General features: G+C 42.3%; 1 protein-coding gene across 2 annotated transcripts; it reads right to left on the bottom strand.

The window, feature by feature from the left end:
• Positions 1-15: 15 nt before the first annotated feature.
• Positions 16-14,590, bottom strand: mms19 (MMS19 homolog, cytosolic iron-sulfur assembly component). Of its 2 annotated transcripts, none has more exons than XM_061094518.1 (31): positions 14,479-14,590; positions 13,918-13,966; positions 12,848-12,948; positions 12,591-12,676; positions 12,332-12,406; positions 11,735-11,804; positions 11,467-11,595; positions 11,294-11,355; positions 10,328-10,414; positions 10,134-10,208; positions 9,762-9,839; positions 8,978-9,116; positions 7,692-7,846; positions 7,453-7,531; positions 7,203-7,328; positions 7,046-7,127; positions 6,574-6,671; positions 6,244-6,405; positions 5,519-5,674; positions 5,315-5,414; positions 5,078-5,180; positions 4,043-4,120; positions 3,824-3,950; positions 3,598-3,704; positions 2,784-2,840; positions 2,470-2,656; positions 2,292-2,374; positions 2,034-2,198; positions 1,774-1,833; positions 1,332-1,432; positions 16-1,221 (listed from the first exon to the last, which is right to left on the bottom strand). In XM_061094518.1, exons 1-31 carry the CDS (start codon positions 14,564-14,566, stop codon positions 1,191-1,193), a joined length of 3,096 nt encoding a protein of 1,031 aa, XP_060950501.1. In that variant the 5' UTR covers positions 14,567-14,590; the 3' UTR covers positions 16-1,190. The 2 variants fall into 2 exon arrangements, with proteins under 2 accessions (XP_060950501.1, XP_060950500.1); XM_061094517.1 differs by having other exon boundaries at positions 4,043-4,117; positions 14,479-14,574.
• Positions 14,591-14,608: the final 18 nt, after the last annotated feature.

Below are 14,608 nucleotides of genomic sequence, written 5' to 3' on the forward strand. Positions count from 1 at the left end.
ACAAAAATGTCAATCTTTTTTTCAATTCCAAAGAAAACCTTTAATGACATCTTAAGTTAGACATTTAAATATTGTCTATTTCCTTGGCATAAGTTGATGTGAGGTCCAAAGTCAGATGACCTACAGAAATGACTCAACCTTAACTATGATATAGCTTCAATACTGCTTCAGCCATTGATAAATTGACACATCTTCACTGATTAATGAACATTAACATCAAAGAATAAAATTAAACTCAACATTCACGCGTCAATGGAGACACGACACATGTAGAAGCGCTCGATTCTCGTCACCCTTTGAGCCACCTTGGTCTTTACAACCCCACCCAGCCGGTGACTCAAATCAAACGCATCACCTTTTTAAGACATATCCGCTCAGACACACATTCATCAAGATGAGAAGATAAACAGGTTGTAATGGTCTGCTGGGTTCAGTGCTGCTCCAAGTTTTCATCCTCAATAAAACTTCATGATGTTCATAAAAAGTTGATTTAAAAAAACCTTGCTGCCACAGTTCTGGAGAAGACTCATCAACTATATGAGCTCTGTACTCTTCACTTTCTCTCTTATTCAGGAGTTGACCCGCACCACTGCATTCATCAGGAGCAGTTTAAATTTGAGGGCTAACATATACTTAAGTTATTATTTCTTTAATTTATATTTTCAAATAACGAAAAAACGCTTCAGGTTTTATTACTCAGTAAATAAGTCAGAAAATCATCTGATAAAATGTAGTTATTTATCAAGCAAACATACTTAATAGTTGAAAATGTCATCACTGTATAATGAATTCTTGGAGGGTCTGAGTGAAAGAGAAAACTTTGGGAAGAGTAAAAAAATTTCAAATTATACACAATCAAAGTGTCATGGCACAAATCCACACAATTACTGCGTCGTGTAGAGAGAAAGACACAAAGTACACCAGGCATAAAACTTATTCAAATTTTCATTCTTGTAACTTAAGGGACTCTTAAGGGACTCTTAAGGGAATCCACATTCTCTTACTTGTGCGTTCATGAGAATACAGGCAACTAAAGTATGCCAGTAGAAAGGAGGAGAAGATGGTGGGTGGAGTTAAACCAAGGAGCAGGAGCTCTTGTGTGGTTGGATTGTGAGGTTGTGGTCCTGGAGAGAGAGGAGGTCCAGGGTGGGGAAGGAACGAGAGACTAGGGGTGTGTGGAGATGTAAAAATCACCTTCCCCCAGGACTTCCCACGAGGTACCTGTGAGTAAAATAAGACAAAGCTGAGTTGTTGTTCAGAACCAGCTATAAACAATAACACTACAGGAAAAGAGATGACATCATCTTGAAACAATGGTTGCTGATTCTTACCACTCCCCCCGTGCCAGTACCGCTTGGCTCCTCACCCTCCTCTTCTTGTCGTCCAGAGGCCGAGCCAGAGCTTTCAGAACCCGCGCCCGGAATGGGAAAATCTGAACCAAAAGTTCAAAGAAATCTTTTATATCTCGAGGAAAGTGACGTGGTACAGATAACTCAAGCGGATTCAATACACAGGAAAGGACGTGTGGCTTATCTTCTGTCAACTAAAATAGCTTAAGTCAAATCTGGACATAGCACTTAGTGATGCAGCAACAAGTATGAATAACTTAATAAATCGTTTTGAGAAGTTGTAATGTTCCAGTGGGTGAGGTGGAGCACTCATTCCAGCTTTTTATCGATAATCGACAAATGACAACAAAGAAAACAAGAGCATTCCTGCTGCGATATGATTAAAATTATAAACATTTTAAAGATGGACAATTTTGAATTTTACCTCATGTGTGGGCAGGTTGGAGAGGGCGTGGATGCAGCGCAGCGAGCTGATCTTTACACTCTGCAAGAAAGATACAAAATATTGTTAAACACTCTGGATCATAAACATGTTATGTGCAGTTTGCCACTTTTGAACAGGAGCAATGAGCTGCTTCATGTGTTTTCATGCTTTGTTTCATTGCTGCCAACATTCAGCGTCATCTTGTGCTGCTGAACACCAGGCAGGGCAGAAAGCACTGGCAGTTACATTATGTCACTGACCATGGTGGGACTGGAGACGAGGGCCAGCAACCTGCTGAACAGAGCCTCCAGCTGCTGGATGAGAGCCGGCGGTGGGTCGATGAGGACGGGCTCCAGGCAGGACAGGGTGGACAGCTGGACGCCCTGATCGGGACACGACAAGGCCTCGAGCAGCAGGGACAGGAGCTGGAGAGTGATGAAAGAAGAAACCCCAGTTATGATAGAATGTTTCCCACAGAGAGAACGTGAAGAGAACAAATGAGTTTCATGGTTACGCACCGCTGGTAGTTCAGTGATTTGAACCTGCTTCGGAAGTTTGTTGACGATGTTGGACAGAGCCTTCAGGTAGTTGGACTTCTTCTCTGGGGGACAGAACAAACAATCTCCTGTAAATGCTGAATTTGGAGCAACAGTGTTTCACATCAACAGTGTCCTCAGCAGTGCTGTTCCCACGAACCTTGCGGCGCAGCATTGAAGCCCTGAACCAGCTTTGCCGAGTTCTCACTGAAGAAGCGCTGCCGGTACATGATGCGGACGTCGGCGTGGCAACCGCGGTTCAGGACGTCGGCAGAGTCGCTCATCAGCATCGAGAAGCCTTCTGCCGCCATCGTGCCCAGATCAGCGTCGTCGAGCAGAGAGAAGAGCTTCACGAAGGAAAAGAATAAGCAATGAACTGCTATTTTCCAATTCCAGGTGTTAAACTGCACATGGAGAATGAAACTAAGTAAATCAAATCAAGGATATCAGTGAGAGAGTGGATGCAGCATTTACCTTGTCAGTCAGTGCTGTGGACAGAGGGTGGTATCGAAGAAGCAAACCTTTGGCCACCTGAAGACGAAAAGCAACCGTTCTTCATTTTCTGCCTCTTATACTGAAACAACTTTATTTATCAACACATGAACTAAACTAAATCGATCAACAGCTGGTGGTAGAATAATGGATTATGGATGTGGGAGCAACTGACTCAGACGTTTGCATTCTCACATGCAGCCCCTCTGAGAAACTTCAGGAGAAGGTCTGAAAGCAGCTGTATTGAAAACAGGGCTCATACACATTTTGACCAATGTATTTCCATGACTTTTCAATAACTTTAAACCAAATTTCCATGACCAAACATTTTGTGAAATCTCGGTGTATACATGAAAAAGTGACAATTTAGTATTTAAGCTAACAATGAGAATTTCAAAGCATACAGTATACCTTGTCTGGTTGTAACCCATGGCATGTACTTTTCCATTTGTAGCCAAGCATGGTTAAATCTACACTTCCCTGGCATAGTGCATTATCCCGCCTGCTTCCCCACCAAACTTTTCAATGAGTATGAGAGCGTATGCCTGCTTATATTTTGAGCGTATTTCTTTGTAAATAATATGAATTATTTAAAACTCACCGTAAATGAACAACATGAAAATATGAATATAACAAATTTCCATGACTTCTCTAAAACTTTTGGGAGTTTAATTTCAAGTTTGTTTCGAGTTTGTTTCAAGCACTTTTCCAGGCCTGGAAATCAACATTTAACAATTCCATGACTTTTCTAGGTTTATCATGACCGTAGGAACCCTGTGAAAAGTGTAACTCTTACCCAGATCATGAGGGTGAATGCCTGAGTGCGGGCGGGTGACGATGTCGAGTCCAGCTCTCCGCACACTCTCTTCATCGTCCTCTGAATCAAACTGTCGAGAGAATCACCTGAGGAAAAGAACAAATTCAAAACAGAGCATTAACAGATATTAACTGACAGGATGACGCTCTCTGTTCTGTCAGAGGAACGTGTGACCACAGACGGGAGTTTGTCATAATCAACAGACCCTGTGGTTGCTTGTTGACCAGCCCGGCGAAGCACTTTGCAGCAGAGGTGTATGAGAGAGGGTGGGTGCAGGTGCAGCTCATCTCCTCCAGCTGAGACAGCAGCTGCTCTATCTGAGGCACCGCCACCTAGATGCAACACACACACAAAGTCAGAACACAGCTTCAGGAAATCCAATATTTCAATAAAAGCAGAATTAGGTCTTCAAAATGAGACTCACAGTGCGAGGTAAGGAGCAGACACAGCCCATGAGCAGACAAACCATCTGTGACTGGCTCCATGACTCCCTCTGCGGCTGCTGGGGAAACATGACACGTTTTCATTAAGTTTTCAGGTAACACTGACATGAACAAATAGTGAAAATCCTGAGATAATAAACAGCTAAATTAGGGCTGCACAATAAATAGGCAGCATTTTCTAAACCTTTATAAGACTTTGCATTATGGGTTGTTTGTAGTCTTGGCGTTGCTCAGGCAGTGAGTGTAATTGAATCTGTTTATAATTAGAGTTAATCAGCCTTACAAGTGTTTGGCTTTCAGGCTGAGTAATCATCCAGCTATTATCTAAAGCGCTTGATACAGAAAATAGTTGACCTGCGATGGTGGAGGGCCAATCCCAGCTGACATTGGGTGAGAGGGGGGGGGGACAGGTCACCAGAAAATCAGCTATGTGTAGGGTTCTGATTATTATGAGTGTGGGCTATTTGGTGAAGATCAGGTAAAAAATTTGGATCTAGTGAATTTGAATGCATTTGTTTTATAAGGGGCCTGCTGGGCTTTGATAGTGTCTTTCTAAATATATGATGGCATTGGTCCATAAAGATGTGAGAATGCAGATGTACCCAATGTCCAAACTCAAAACCAAAAAGTGTAAACTCTGCAAACAGCATTTTGCATAACAAAGCTCAACAAGTAACATGGCACATCATCTAACTACAGTAGGCAAGCCTGAATCGGCATATTTCAGTATGTTTGGTATAATAATATGGTTGAAATGATTGTTGTTAATTTAGTTGATCTATCGATAACAAGCAGCAATCGATTGGTTTAAGAGCAGGTTTCATTTCAGTTGACCAGGGACACATAATAATTCTACAATATATTGTAATCTGTCTTCAACAACAGACATATCTGTTTTAATCTAATAATCATTAGGTGCTCAGTGAGGTAATGATGAGGAACCCGTAGTCGAAACCATATTGAGGGAGGGAATATTTGAAGAAAACACATAAATACACATATCCCTGCACACAGACCTTGAGCAGCTGGATGTGTGAGGGGAAGGAGTTGTCGGGCAAAAAGGAGACATCATCGTCCAAGAAGAGAGAGACAGCCCTGGCCGCCGTCTGTTCCGCCAACCTGGAGACATGAGACAACAGACGCCTCGTGAAAAAAATGCTTTTACGGTACATTTTGTACCAGCATAAGTGTGTATTACGCTAAAAAACAAAGCCAGTAAAGCAAAAATGCAATGGCAGAGAGATTGTACTGACTTTGGCTGCAGCCTGGAGCAGGAAGTACCGATGACAGAGACCACGGCAGACAGGACCACTTCCTCTACCAGAGGACTACGACGACCAGAAGACCCCTCACCTACCAAACACGAACAAGGGGGTGAGAAACACAGACACCGTTAACCTTAAACCAGGTTATTGAGAAACCTTTTTTGAGATTGGGACGATGGATCTACTTCTTACCCTGCAGTGCTGCTTGGAGCGCCAGTGAGAGCAGGCGTGGGTTGATGATTTCATGGAAGCATCGCCCCGTCTCCTCAGTGTCCTGAACCTGCTCGGCTATCTTCTGGAGGCTGCGGCACGCCAACACCACCTCCTCCACTGAGAAACCCACGCTACCTGAAAGCAAAAAGAGTTTTCAGTTACATTCATATGAAGTTTATTTTTGGTTGTGTTTGAACTAATCTGATTCATTAATAAGCTTTCAGAAGACGTGCACAAATGCTGATGGACTAACAGACGAAATTTGTTCCATTTCCATAACTGACGCAGAGTATAAATACGAATTCACTGTGTGCAACAACTGATGTGTGGGATTTGACACAAACACATTGTAGAAGGGGGTTTAGCAGCGATGCAACTTAAATATCAATATTACACACGTAACATTGTATCATTCCTCCTGACCTCTTAACCCATCAATTTTTTATGTCATGAAAGAAACTGATGGATAAAGAAAATATTTGATTTGGTCATTACAGCTCAATAAACTGTTTCAGTCCACCATTTGAGGACTGAAAGTTCCAAAGATACATACAATGTAATCTCGATCGCTGGAAATCTAACAGGTTAATTGTAACAAATCTCACTCTGCAATACTGAAACTCAGCACTATTCACTTCCATCGATCATTTAATAATAATAAGTCTGTTACTAGAAGCCGGGGATCATCTCTACAGACAGTTTACCTGCGTGTGCCGAGCTGAGGACCTCCAGGAGGACAGGTGTGCTCTCCTGGACAACACTGGGTCGGATGGACACCGCAGCCAGGGCAGACAAACACTGCTGACGCACTGCATGATGGGAATGTTTCTCAGAAGCTTCCCTGTTGTTGTCTTGATCCATTGGTTCTGAGCAGAGGAGAGGAGAGGAAAAGGTTGTTTGGGATGTTCATCATAAATTCATTATTTGTATAACTACACACTGTATAATGCAAATATTAATATCTGGGTGGCGTTTCTACATATTCCACATTGAAAGTACAGATGTCATTCTATTAGATTAGGATTTTCACTAACCAGAAAACATCTCCTTCTTTAGCCTTGGGATGAATTTAGTGATAAAGATTGTTGGGTGTAGCTCTGCCAAGGCTCCGGCACAATCGACCACAGCAACACTGAAGCCACAAACAAAACAAAGACACAGAGAAACAAGGTTTTGTTTAGTTAATTTGCATACATCAGGTATTGTAGATATGAATCTGCTTAGTAGTGAAAGTACTTGAGTAAAAACAGAAACAGTATGTGTCTCTGTAGCTGCTTCATACAGGCACTGAACTCTGAACATTTTCCTGAAATTTTCCCGAGGGTGTCTCCGTAGTAGAATGTATAATTCATGCTCTGCCTCACGCATAGTAAAGTTGAGACCATAAATAAAGTTAAGAACTGAAAACAGCCTGTGTGTACTAAAAGATAAAGAGAGAGCAATACAGGAATCAAATGATTGACAGAGAAGAGGAAAGTCAGGTGAAAGTTTCCACCGTGGGCTCACCTGACTTTCTCATCCTCCTCAGTCAGCAGCAGTCTGGTCAGGTGATCCACAGCCAGCTCGATATCAGTGTCCAACAGCAGACCTGCCAGAGAAAGACTGTCTGAGGTAATCTCACTCACACTGTAAACTGTGACCGTAGGAATGTATGGAAGCTCACCTGTTTGCTGTGCCAGTGAGGTGAGCATGGTGGTGGCAGTGATCTGCAGACTGGAATTAGTCTCCGACAAGGCCGAGAACACCATGTCACACAGAGACTGACGAAAGGCTAAAAACATGCTCTCTTCTGATGTGGAGGGATGAAACGCACAAAGAAACAGGTTCAACATGACTATTGGATCTGATGTTCCGAAGTAAAATAGTAATGAATGTGGGGTTAAACAAAATAAAATAATGAATGCAGCACTGACCGTTCTCTGAGGACTGGCTGCTGGTCACTGACTGGATGAACCGCAGAACCACCTCCAGTAACGTCCGTCTATGGGAGCACTGCTCACGGAGGGGAAAAAAGTCACGTTTACTTGTTTATTATAAAGTTGCTGGTTGCTGCAATCATCTAAAGATGTTCAAATATGGAACGAAAAAAGCTAACATTAACTTGCTCAGAATAAACCTAATAAACTTCTGGGTGTCAGTTGTATTTGTTTACCTGTGTTCTGCTGCTGTACTGCTCGACGAGAGCGGGCATGACAGCGGCTGTGATGATGTGGCTCGCCCTGCTGGACGCACTGCATGCGGCCTGCAGCAGTTTGGCGCTCGGCCACACGAGCTTCAGGTCCGGCGCACACAAATGATGTTTGCAGTCTGGAAAACATTAAAAAGATCACTGGACTTTTACTTCAGATGAGAAACTGGTTTGATTTATTCACTTGTTTAGCTGGAGAATCTGCCACGAAGATTGTTTGTTTCTGAGCAAGATTATGTAAAAGTACGGAACAGGACTTGGTGGAAGGATGAGACTTGGGCCAAGAAAGCACCCATTATGGTGCGGATCCAGTCTAAGGGGTGGATCCAGGAATGGTTTTATAATTTTCGTCAACATTGAAAAATAAGGAGTTTTTTTTGTTTTTTTTTACATTTGCACAGATTTCCCAGGGAATAATTCATAGATCTTAATGAAAACAAATTGTCATATTTAAGGGAATGATATCTATGAGTCTGTGAAATTTGGAGCTGCTCGATTGAACTGAAGTAAACTGTAGGGCCTTGGTGGAGGCGTTTTAGCAGAGAGCGTTTCTCGCCTTGGATTAAGTGTCTCACTCTCTGTTTCAAAGGCTTTTCTACCCTGACACAAACAACTTTCTGAGTTAATGTCTGGATTCTCAGTGGCTGGAAGGTTCAGATTTACTCTCAGTAACCAACTGATGGATGTGTTAGTTTGAGCTTCTAAATTAATAAGCCAGTATTAACCTTTAGATTCATAAATCTTTACTCATGCTTAGCTAAAGAGCTTGGAGCTGGTGTTATGCGTGTAACCGGCAACAGCAACTACGAGTAGAACTTGATCATTTTTTACTTAAAATATTGACACTTTAAACCTAAATATCCTTATTGTCATTGCAGTCAAACGGTCTCATTGTGGTATCATTTCCTGCTCTTCTACTCAAGCTCCCTGCACTGAAGCAAACCCTCCCACTAACACAGTCATTTTATTCACAAGTACTGCCTTCCTGTTATTCTGACTGCATAGGAACAATATGTAGTCCTGAATCCCGTTTTTTTACTATTTTATTTCATTTAAATGTCCAACCACGTTGAATAAAACTGACGTCTCTGTTCACTTCACATGTATTTTATTAGGTAAACTTGTCTTTTCTTCTTTGCTTTTGTTTTGACTTCTTTTATACGGGTCTATGTTTGGATTGTACATCTGTACAACTGTGCACATTTACTTTGAATCAAGTAGTGTACATAAATTCGATTTCAGCACTTCACCTGTGAGAACAAGATTCAGGAAGGTGCTGAGAGAGTCTTCAGAGTCAGAGTTGAGGACTGAGCGAGACAGACAGGAAGTGAGTGCGGTGAGAGCGGCGAGGCCTGCACACTCGATCCTCTCGCTGGATGTCTGAAACACCTGCGATCAAACAATGAAACAAGAACATTAGCTTCTGATTCAGATACCTACCCTTTGTTCATTTGAGAAGTCTCTTAAGAACAGGCCTGTTGAAATCATTAGCAGCGTTGTTCAGACAACAAAGGAAGGAGAAACAGCATTTGTTCCTCACTTCCCATAAAACTTTGTGCTTTGGGGCTTTTCCTGTAGTTAATCTCAGTGCTGATGAATCATCACTCCTTTCTTCTGTTGGAGGATTTTAATGTTCCAGGCACCTTGCTGCCATAAGTCACTTCCATCTGTGTTCTAATTTTATCATCTTCAATTGGAAAAACAATAAAAACTGATGCAACAAATACACAACAAATGCTTGTTACTAGATTATTAACCATTAACTGATGAGATTTAAATGTTATATAATGCGGGTGTTGGCTCTGGACGCATACAAATACCAATGAACTTGTTTTTTTAACAAGGGCTTGATTTTGTCATGTGCAAACAGCAACATCAACAGAAAATTAGGATTCACTCGTGCTGAGAAAATTCTTATTAGGTTATCTCTTAAAGATGCTTTTACACTTACAGAATGCTAACACACAGATGTTGAAGTGCCATCAAAGCTTTGACACTATATATTTACATGAATGTTGAGTGTTTCAAACAAACCTCTCTGCGCAGTGACGTCCACAGTCCCTCAAGGAATTCGGCCACGTCCTTATGTTCATATTGTGACATACAGGAAGTCTGCAAAATAAAAATTATGAATTAATAAGTAATAACCAGCCAGGTAGAACTTTTCTTAAATAGTACTCACACTATCAGTGTTGCATCGAATTAATTGATTATACATTTGAATTCACTCTTTGTAAACAATCTCACCTTAATGGTGTTAAGAGTGACCCTGTGTTCTATAATCGCTTGTCATTCACATTAACCTCTTAGAGCTGGGTGTATGAGATGGGAAATTTTGAGCTAAATATTTCTATCTCCAATCCCACAGGAAGGAGAAGACTTTTAGAAATAAGAGGGAAATCTCACCAGCGTCTGCAGCGAGTCCAGCTTCGCACTCTGAACGTCCGAGTCCAGCTTCTCGATGATGAGAGGCAACACAAACTGCAAACAGGGCCGTAACAAACACAGCATAAGTATAATCTCACGTTTGACAGCTCAACTATTCTCAAGCAGAAAATTTCCACTCCACCAAAAAGCAAACATATGAACGTTCCCATTACCTCGGCAAACTTTGGTGTCCCGGAGAGGACGGCCCGCAGCGCCTCGATCAGGTCCTCCTTGGTGATGCCGTGGGGGTCATTAGAAGGCTGAGGTGGATAGAGGATGGGTATGGGGAAATGAAGGTAAAGCAAGAAGAGATGAACAAGTTATTAAAACACACCCAAGTCTCTAATTGACGTCAATATTCAAATCTTCTGGGAGGAAGACAGACATTAATGGAGATTAATAATTACATTTTCATTTGAAAAAGAAATGCTTCCGTGTCTAATACTGTTTCTAAGATTTTTACATTTTGACAAAGAAACAACTACTAAATAGTATTTAAGTAACCTGGGTTTATCTAGAAAATAAGAACTGATGATAAATTCTTTGTAGCTTCATCTTTTGGGTTAGACCAACGAGACAGGTTACTTGATGTATTTCCTGCCTTTACAATTAACTACTTATTAATTTATATTAAATGAACAATGTATTAATATTATCATTCACTATTTTTAAATTGCCATGAACATATGACTGAATACTGGATCTATAGGTGGACTGGTTTTGGAGGAGTTTGTACTTTGTGTTGATAAATAAAGTTATAATTATTATTTCAAGTTGGATTAAGTTCAAAATACAAACTGCAAACCTTCATGTAAAAGACTAACAACACATGGTAGGATTGTGTTGTGGTAATAGAACACTGCAGTCGTCACGCAACACAAAAGCAACATATCAGCAGCAGTGTGGAAGTGTGTTGCTGGTTTGCTCCGGAGAGTCAACAAGTCATCACAGAGCTCTGAGCCTCTGTGACGCAAAGAGTGGCAGACGTGCGTGAGCAGATGAGGAGGCAGACGCTCTATCATTGTTTAGGGCGGAGTTCGTCTGAGGTCACAGGAAGTCGGCGATGACATTTCTGTCTGCCATGCTCTGTTGCTTTCATCGGTTCTCGGCCCAAAGCAGCTGAGTAAACAGGGACTTACGGGGGTGAAGTCGATGGGGAAATAGCAGGACGTCACTTCGAACAGCTCCTCTGTGAATTTACCTGAGACAGCAAACAGGAAATTAACAAGGGGGGGGCAGAACGGATACATACCCAATTAGCAACAGAGTCCATGGGATACAGTAGCGAGAGAGATATTGTTAATGCTCTCACCTAGATCATAGCCTCGGCGTATGATGCTCTTTGCAATCTGGAAGGCGAGCAGGAGGTTGCGAGGATCCCTCTCACCATCCATCGACTGAACAAAGCCAAACACAAAGTCTGCCCCTAAACCCTTCAGCTCTGTGGATTATTCAGAAAAAAATAGTTAGTCTAACATGATCTGACCAGCAACCCCCAAATCAGAGAGGATTTCCTACTGTATTAAAATGAGAGAAAGTAAACTAGCAGGTGAGAAACCTGCTCATAACACCACTCTTACCAGCCTCTCTGGTCTCCATGAGGTTGATGAGCATGCTGTAGACGCATGCCCTCTCTGCCAGCATCAGAGACTAGAGAAAAATGATCAGAACATATAAAACTAGGGTAAAACTAATATTTACCCATAATGCCTATTTGGAGCATTTTGTGAAAAGTGCCTCGGACCAAAATCAGACATGAAATTGGTGGTGATATCATCTACAAACCATTTCAAGTAAAGACAGACAAACCCACGTAGATGATGACAACAGAACATTATTCAGTGTAATCCCTAAATTAACGGGATAAAGTGTAAACAATGTGACAAAGACAGAAACCCTTGGCCCGGACTGTCAGTGTGAATACGCCCTTACGTTATTCCAGTTTACCCACAAAGTATAATTAATTAAAGAGGAAGTGCTTTGCAGAACACAGAGGAAACAAGAAGCACATCATCACCCCACTAGATAAAGTGTGGTGAGATATTGCACAGGTCTAAAGAGACAGACGCCGTTCAGAGTAAAAAAAAAACACACAGAGCCTCAACACAAAGACAAATATCTTTAGATATATTTTGCATAAAAACTGCTTGTTAAAAATATCACACACTGAATCTCACCTGTACGTGAACATCCTGGAACAAAGACCTCAGCATGGACACAGCTGAGCCAGGAGGCAACGCTGCACATTTTGTCTGGAAAAAGCACAAACACACAATGTGCATGTTGGTGTCAGCCGTCACATCTGGAACTTCTTAAAACAAATCCCCAACTTTCCGATGTAAAAAAACTGTCTTGCAAACTTAGCAGTCGATCCATCTCATGCAAGATGTCTCAGATGTTGTTGTCAATGAAAACCTATTGCAGTCAGACACTCACCAGAGCTCTGAGCCCCTGTAAGACGGACGGTGTGATGACGTAATGGTCTTTCAGGCGGTTTTCATAGAAAGCAATCAGCACTTCCACTATGGAGAAGAGGGACAGGGGTCAAATTTAAAATTTGAATATGACATGTTATTATGATGGTTTGAAAATGCCCTTATGAAGACAGAGGAATTAATGAATAATACTATCCAGGAATCGACCAAAGACTATGACAGAGTGATTCAAACAAAAAGGACAGAAAGGAAGTGCACCTTCTCTCTCTGTAAGGTTTCCATAGCACTCGTTCAAAACCTCAGACAGCAGCTGGACTCCTCTGGCTCGAGTGTGCGGCTGAGAGCTCGTCAAACTCAGTCTGCAATCAAGATCAAATGCAGAAGGAAATAAAAGTGAAATATGTGACAAGTCTGTGATATAAAAATAACTTGTTAACAACTATGATAGAATCCTAGAAACCAAGTTAAAGTAAAGCTGTTTTGGTACCAGCAATTGCAATGCCTCTAAATGGGCATTGGTGGGTATGCAAATACCTTAGCACCGCACGTGCCCATAACTCTGTTACTGTATATATATATTTTTTTATATATTTTTATTCTATTTTATTCTATTTTGTTATATATATATCGTTGTTGTTTTATGTTCAGTGCACCAATGACACCAAGGCAATTTCCTGTATGTGCAAATATACTTGGCAAATAAAAGAATTCTGATTCTGATTCTATGTGCTGATCTTCAAAGTGTATTAATTTCACCCAGATAACACTGCAATTTTGCCTGGACCTGAATTCTTCATGAGATTATTATTATTATTTAATTTATTTCAAACTAGATAATAAAAGAAGTTCAATGACATTCATTCTCTGTGTGTATTGGTCTACTAAGCCATTTAACCTGAGCCAGGCCATACAGCAATGATTACAATCACCACTTCCATACAGGGTTAGAAGCATATAGCTGTTTAAAAAGGTCTGGGTTCTTGGTATTGGCTGATTGGCTGTCTATTGAACCCTGCCATGGCTCCCTGATGTTGTCCAGATGTGTAGATGGCTAAATGTCATGAGTCTCATGCATCAGAAACCACCAAGGACTGTTCTGGATCAGGAGGAAAGACCCCAACTGGGCCCCAGGACGTTGGGGACACACACCCAGGTCTGATCAGCCTGATGTGGGGCTGCATTAGCAAAGGAAGATGTGTCCCTAACATCCACTGGTGATCCCTGACATGTGCCAGTGGTTATTATCAAACTAGCATAAGTGACTGCAGCTTTAGTTTATGGTCTTGTCATGTGTGTGTGTGTTGTTGCTGTGCAGGTTGACAGCTCACCCCAGCGCCTCCACCAGCTGCAGGACTGTAAACTCTCCATCTTTGACACCTGGAAATAAAAACCAGGGTTAGTGGGATTGCCATAAACATATATCATCACCTCACAGAAACACACAGACCTGAGTGTGAGTGCAGTTATCTGTGGTTGTGACCTACAGATTACCCAGCAGCACTGGCGAGGGGGGTGTGGGGGGGTCAGAGTGACAGAGTTCACTGACGGGATGTTTCCACACGGACACAAACACACGGCAGCTAGCAAGCAGCAGCATGCGGTCAGACCTCCGCGGGGCTAGCGTTCAAATTCACAGCACTCGAACAGTGACAGTGGTGTAATAGACCAGGGCTACATTCAATACGTGCTGGCACAGTGGCAAAGCGGGCCGAGACGTGTCACAACGCGTGTTCGAAACGGTGTCATGAGGTCGCAGCGGCTCGCAGGATGTTGTTAGCTTCCCGAGCATCACGCCGTGTGGAGGCGGCCGCTCAGGTCGCTTCAATGGCGGATGTTCCACAGCGAGCTGCCGCGGAGGGTGAAGCACAAAGTCACACAAAGTTATTCACCTGTCGCGGTGTCTTTGGCCTTGCTGTCCTGGAGTCCAGAGACAAACTCCTCCACCAGAGACAGCAGCAAGGAGCTGTCCGCGGCCATCGCTCCCCTGAGGCTCCGCTGCTGAGACTGCGCATGCGCCGA

Source organism: Limanda limanda, chromosome 21 (assembly GCF_963576545.1).
Source record: "Limanda limanda chromosome 21, fLimLim1.1, whole genome shotgun sequence".
NCBI classification, from domain to species: Eukaryota; Metazoa; Chordata; class Actinopteri; order Pleuronectiformes; family Pleuronectidae; genus Limanda; species Limanda limanda.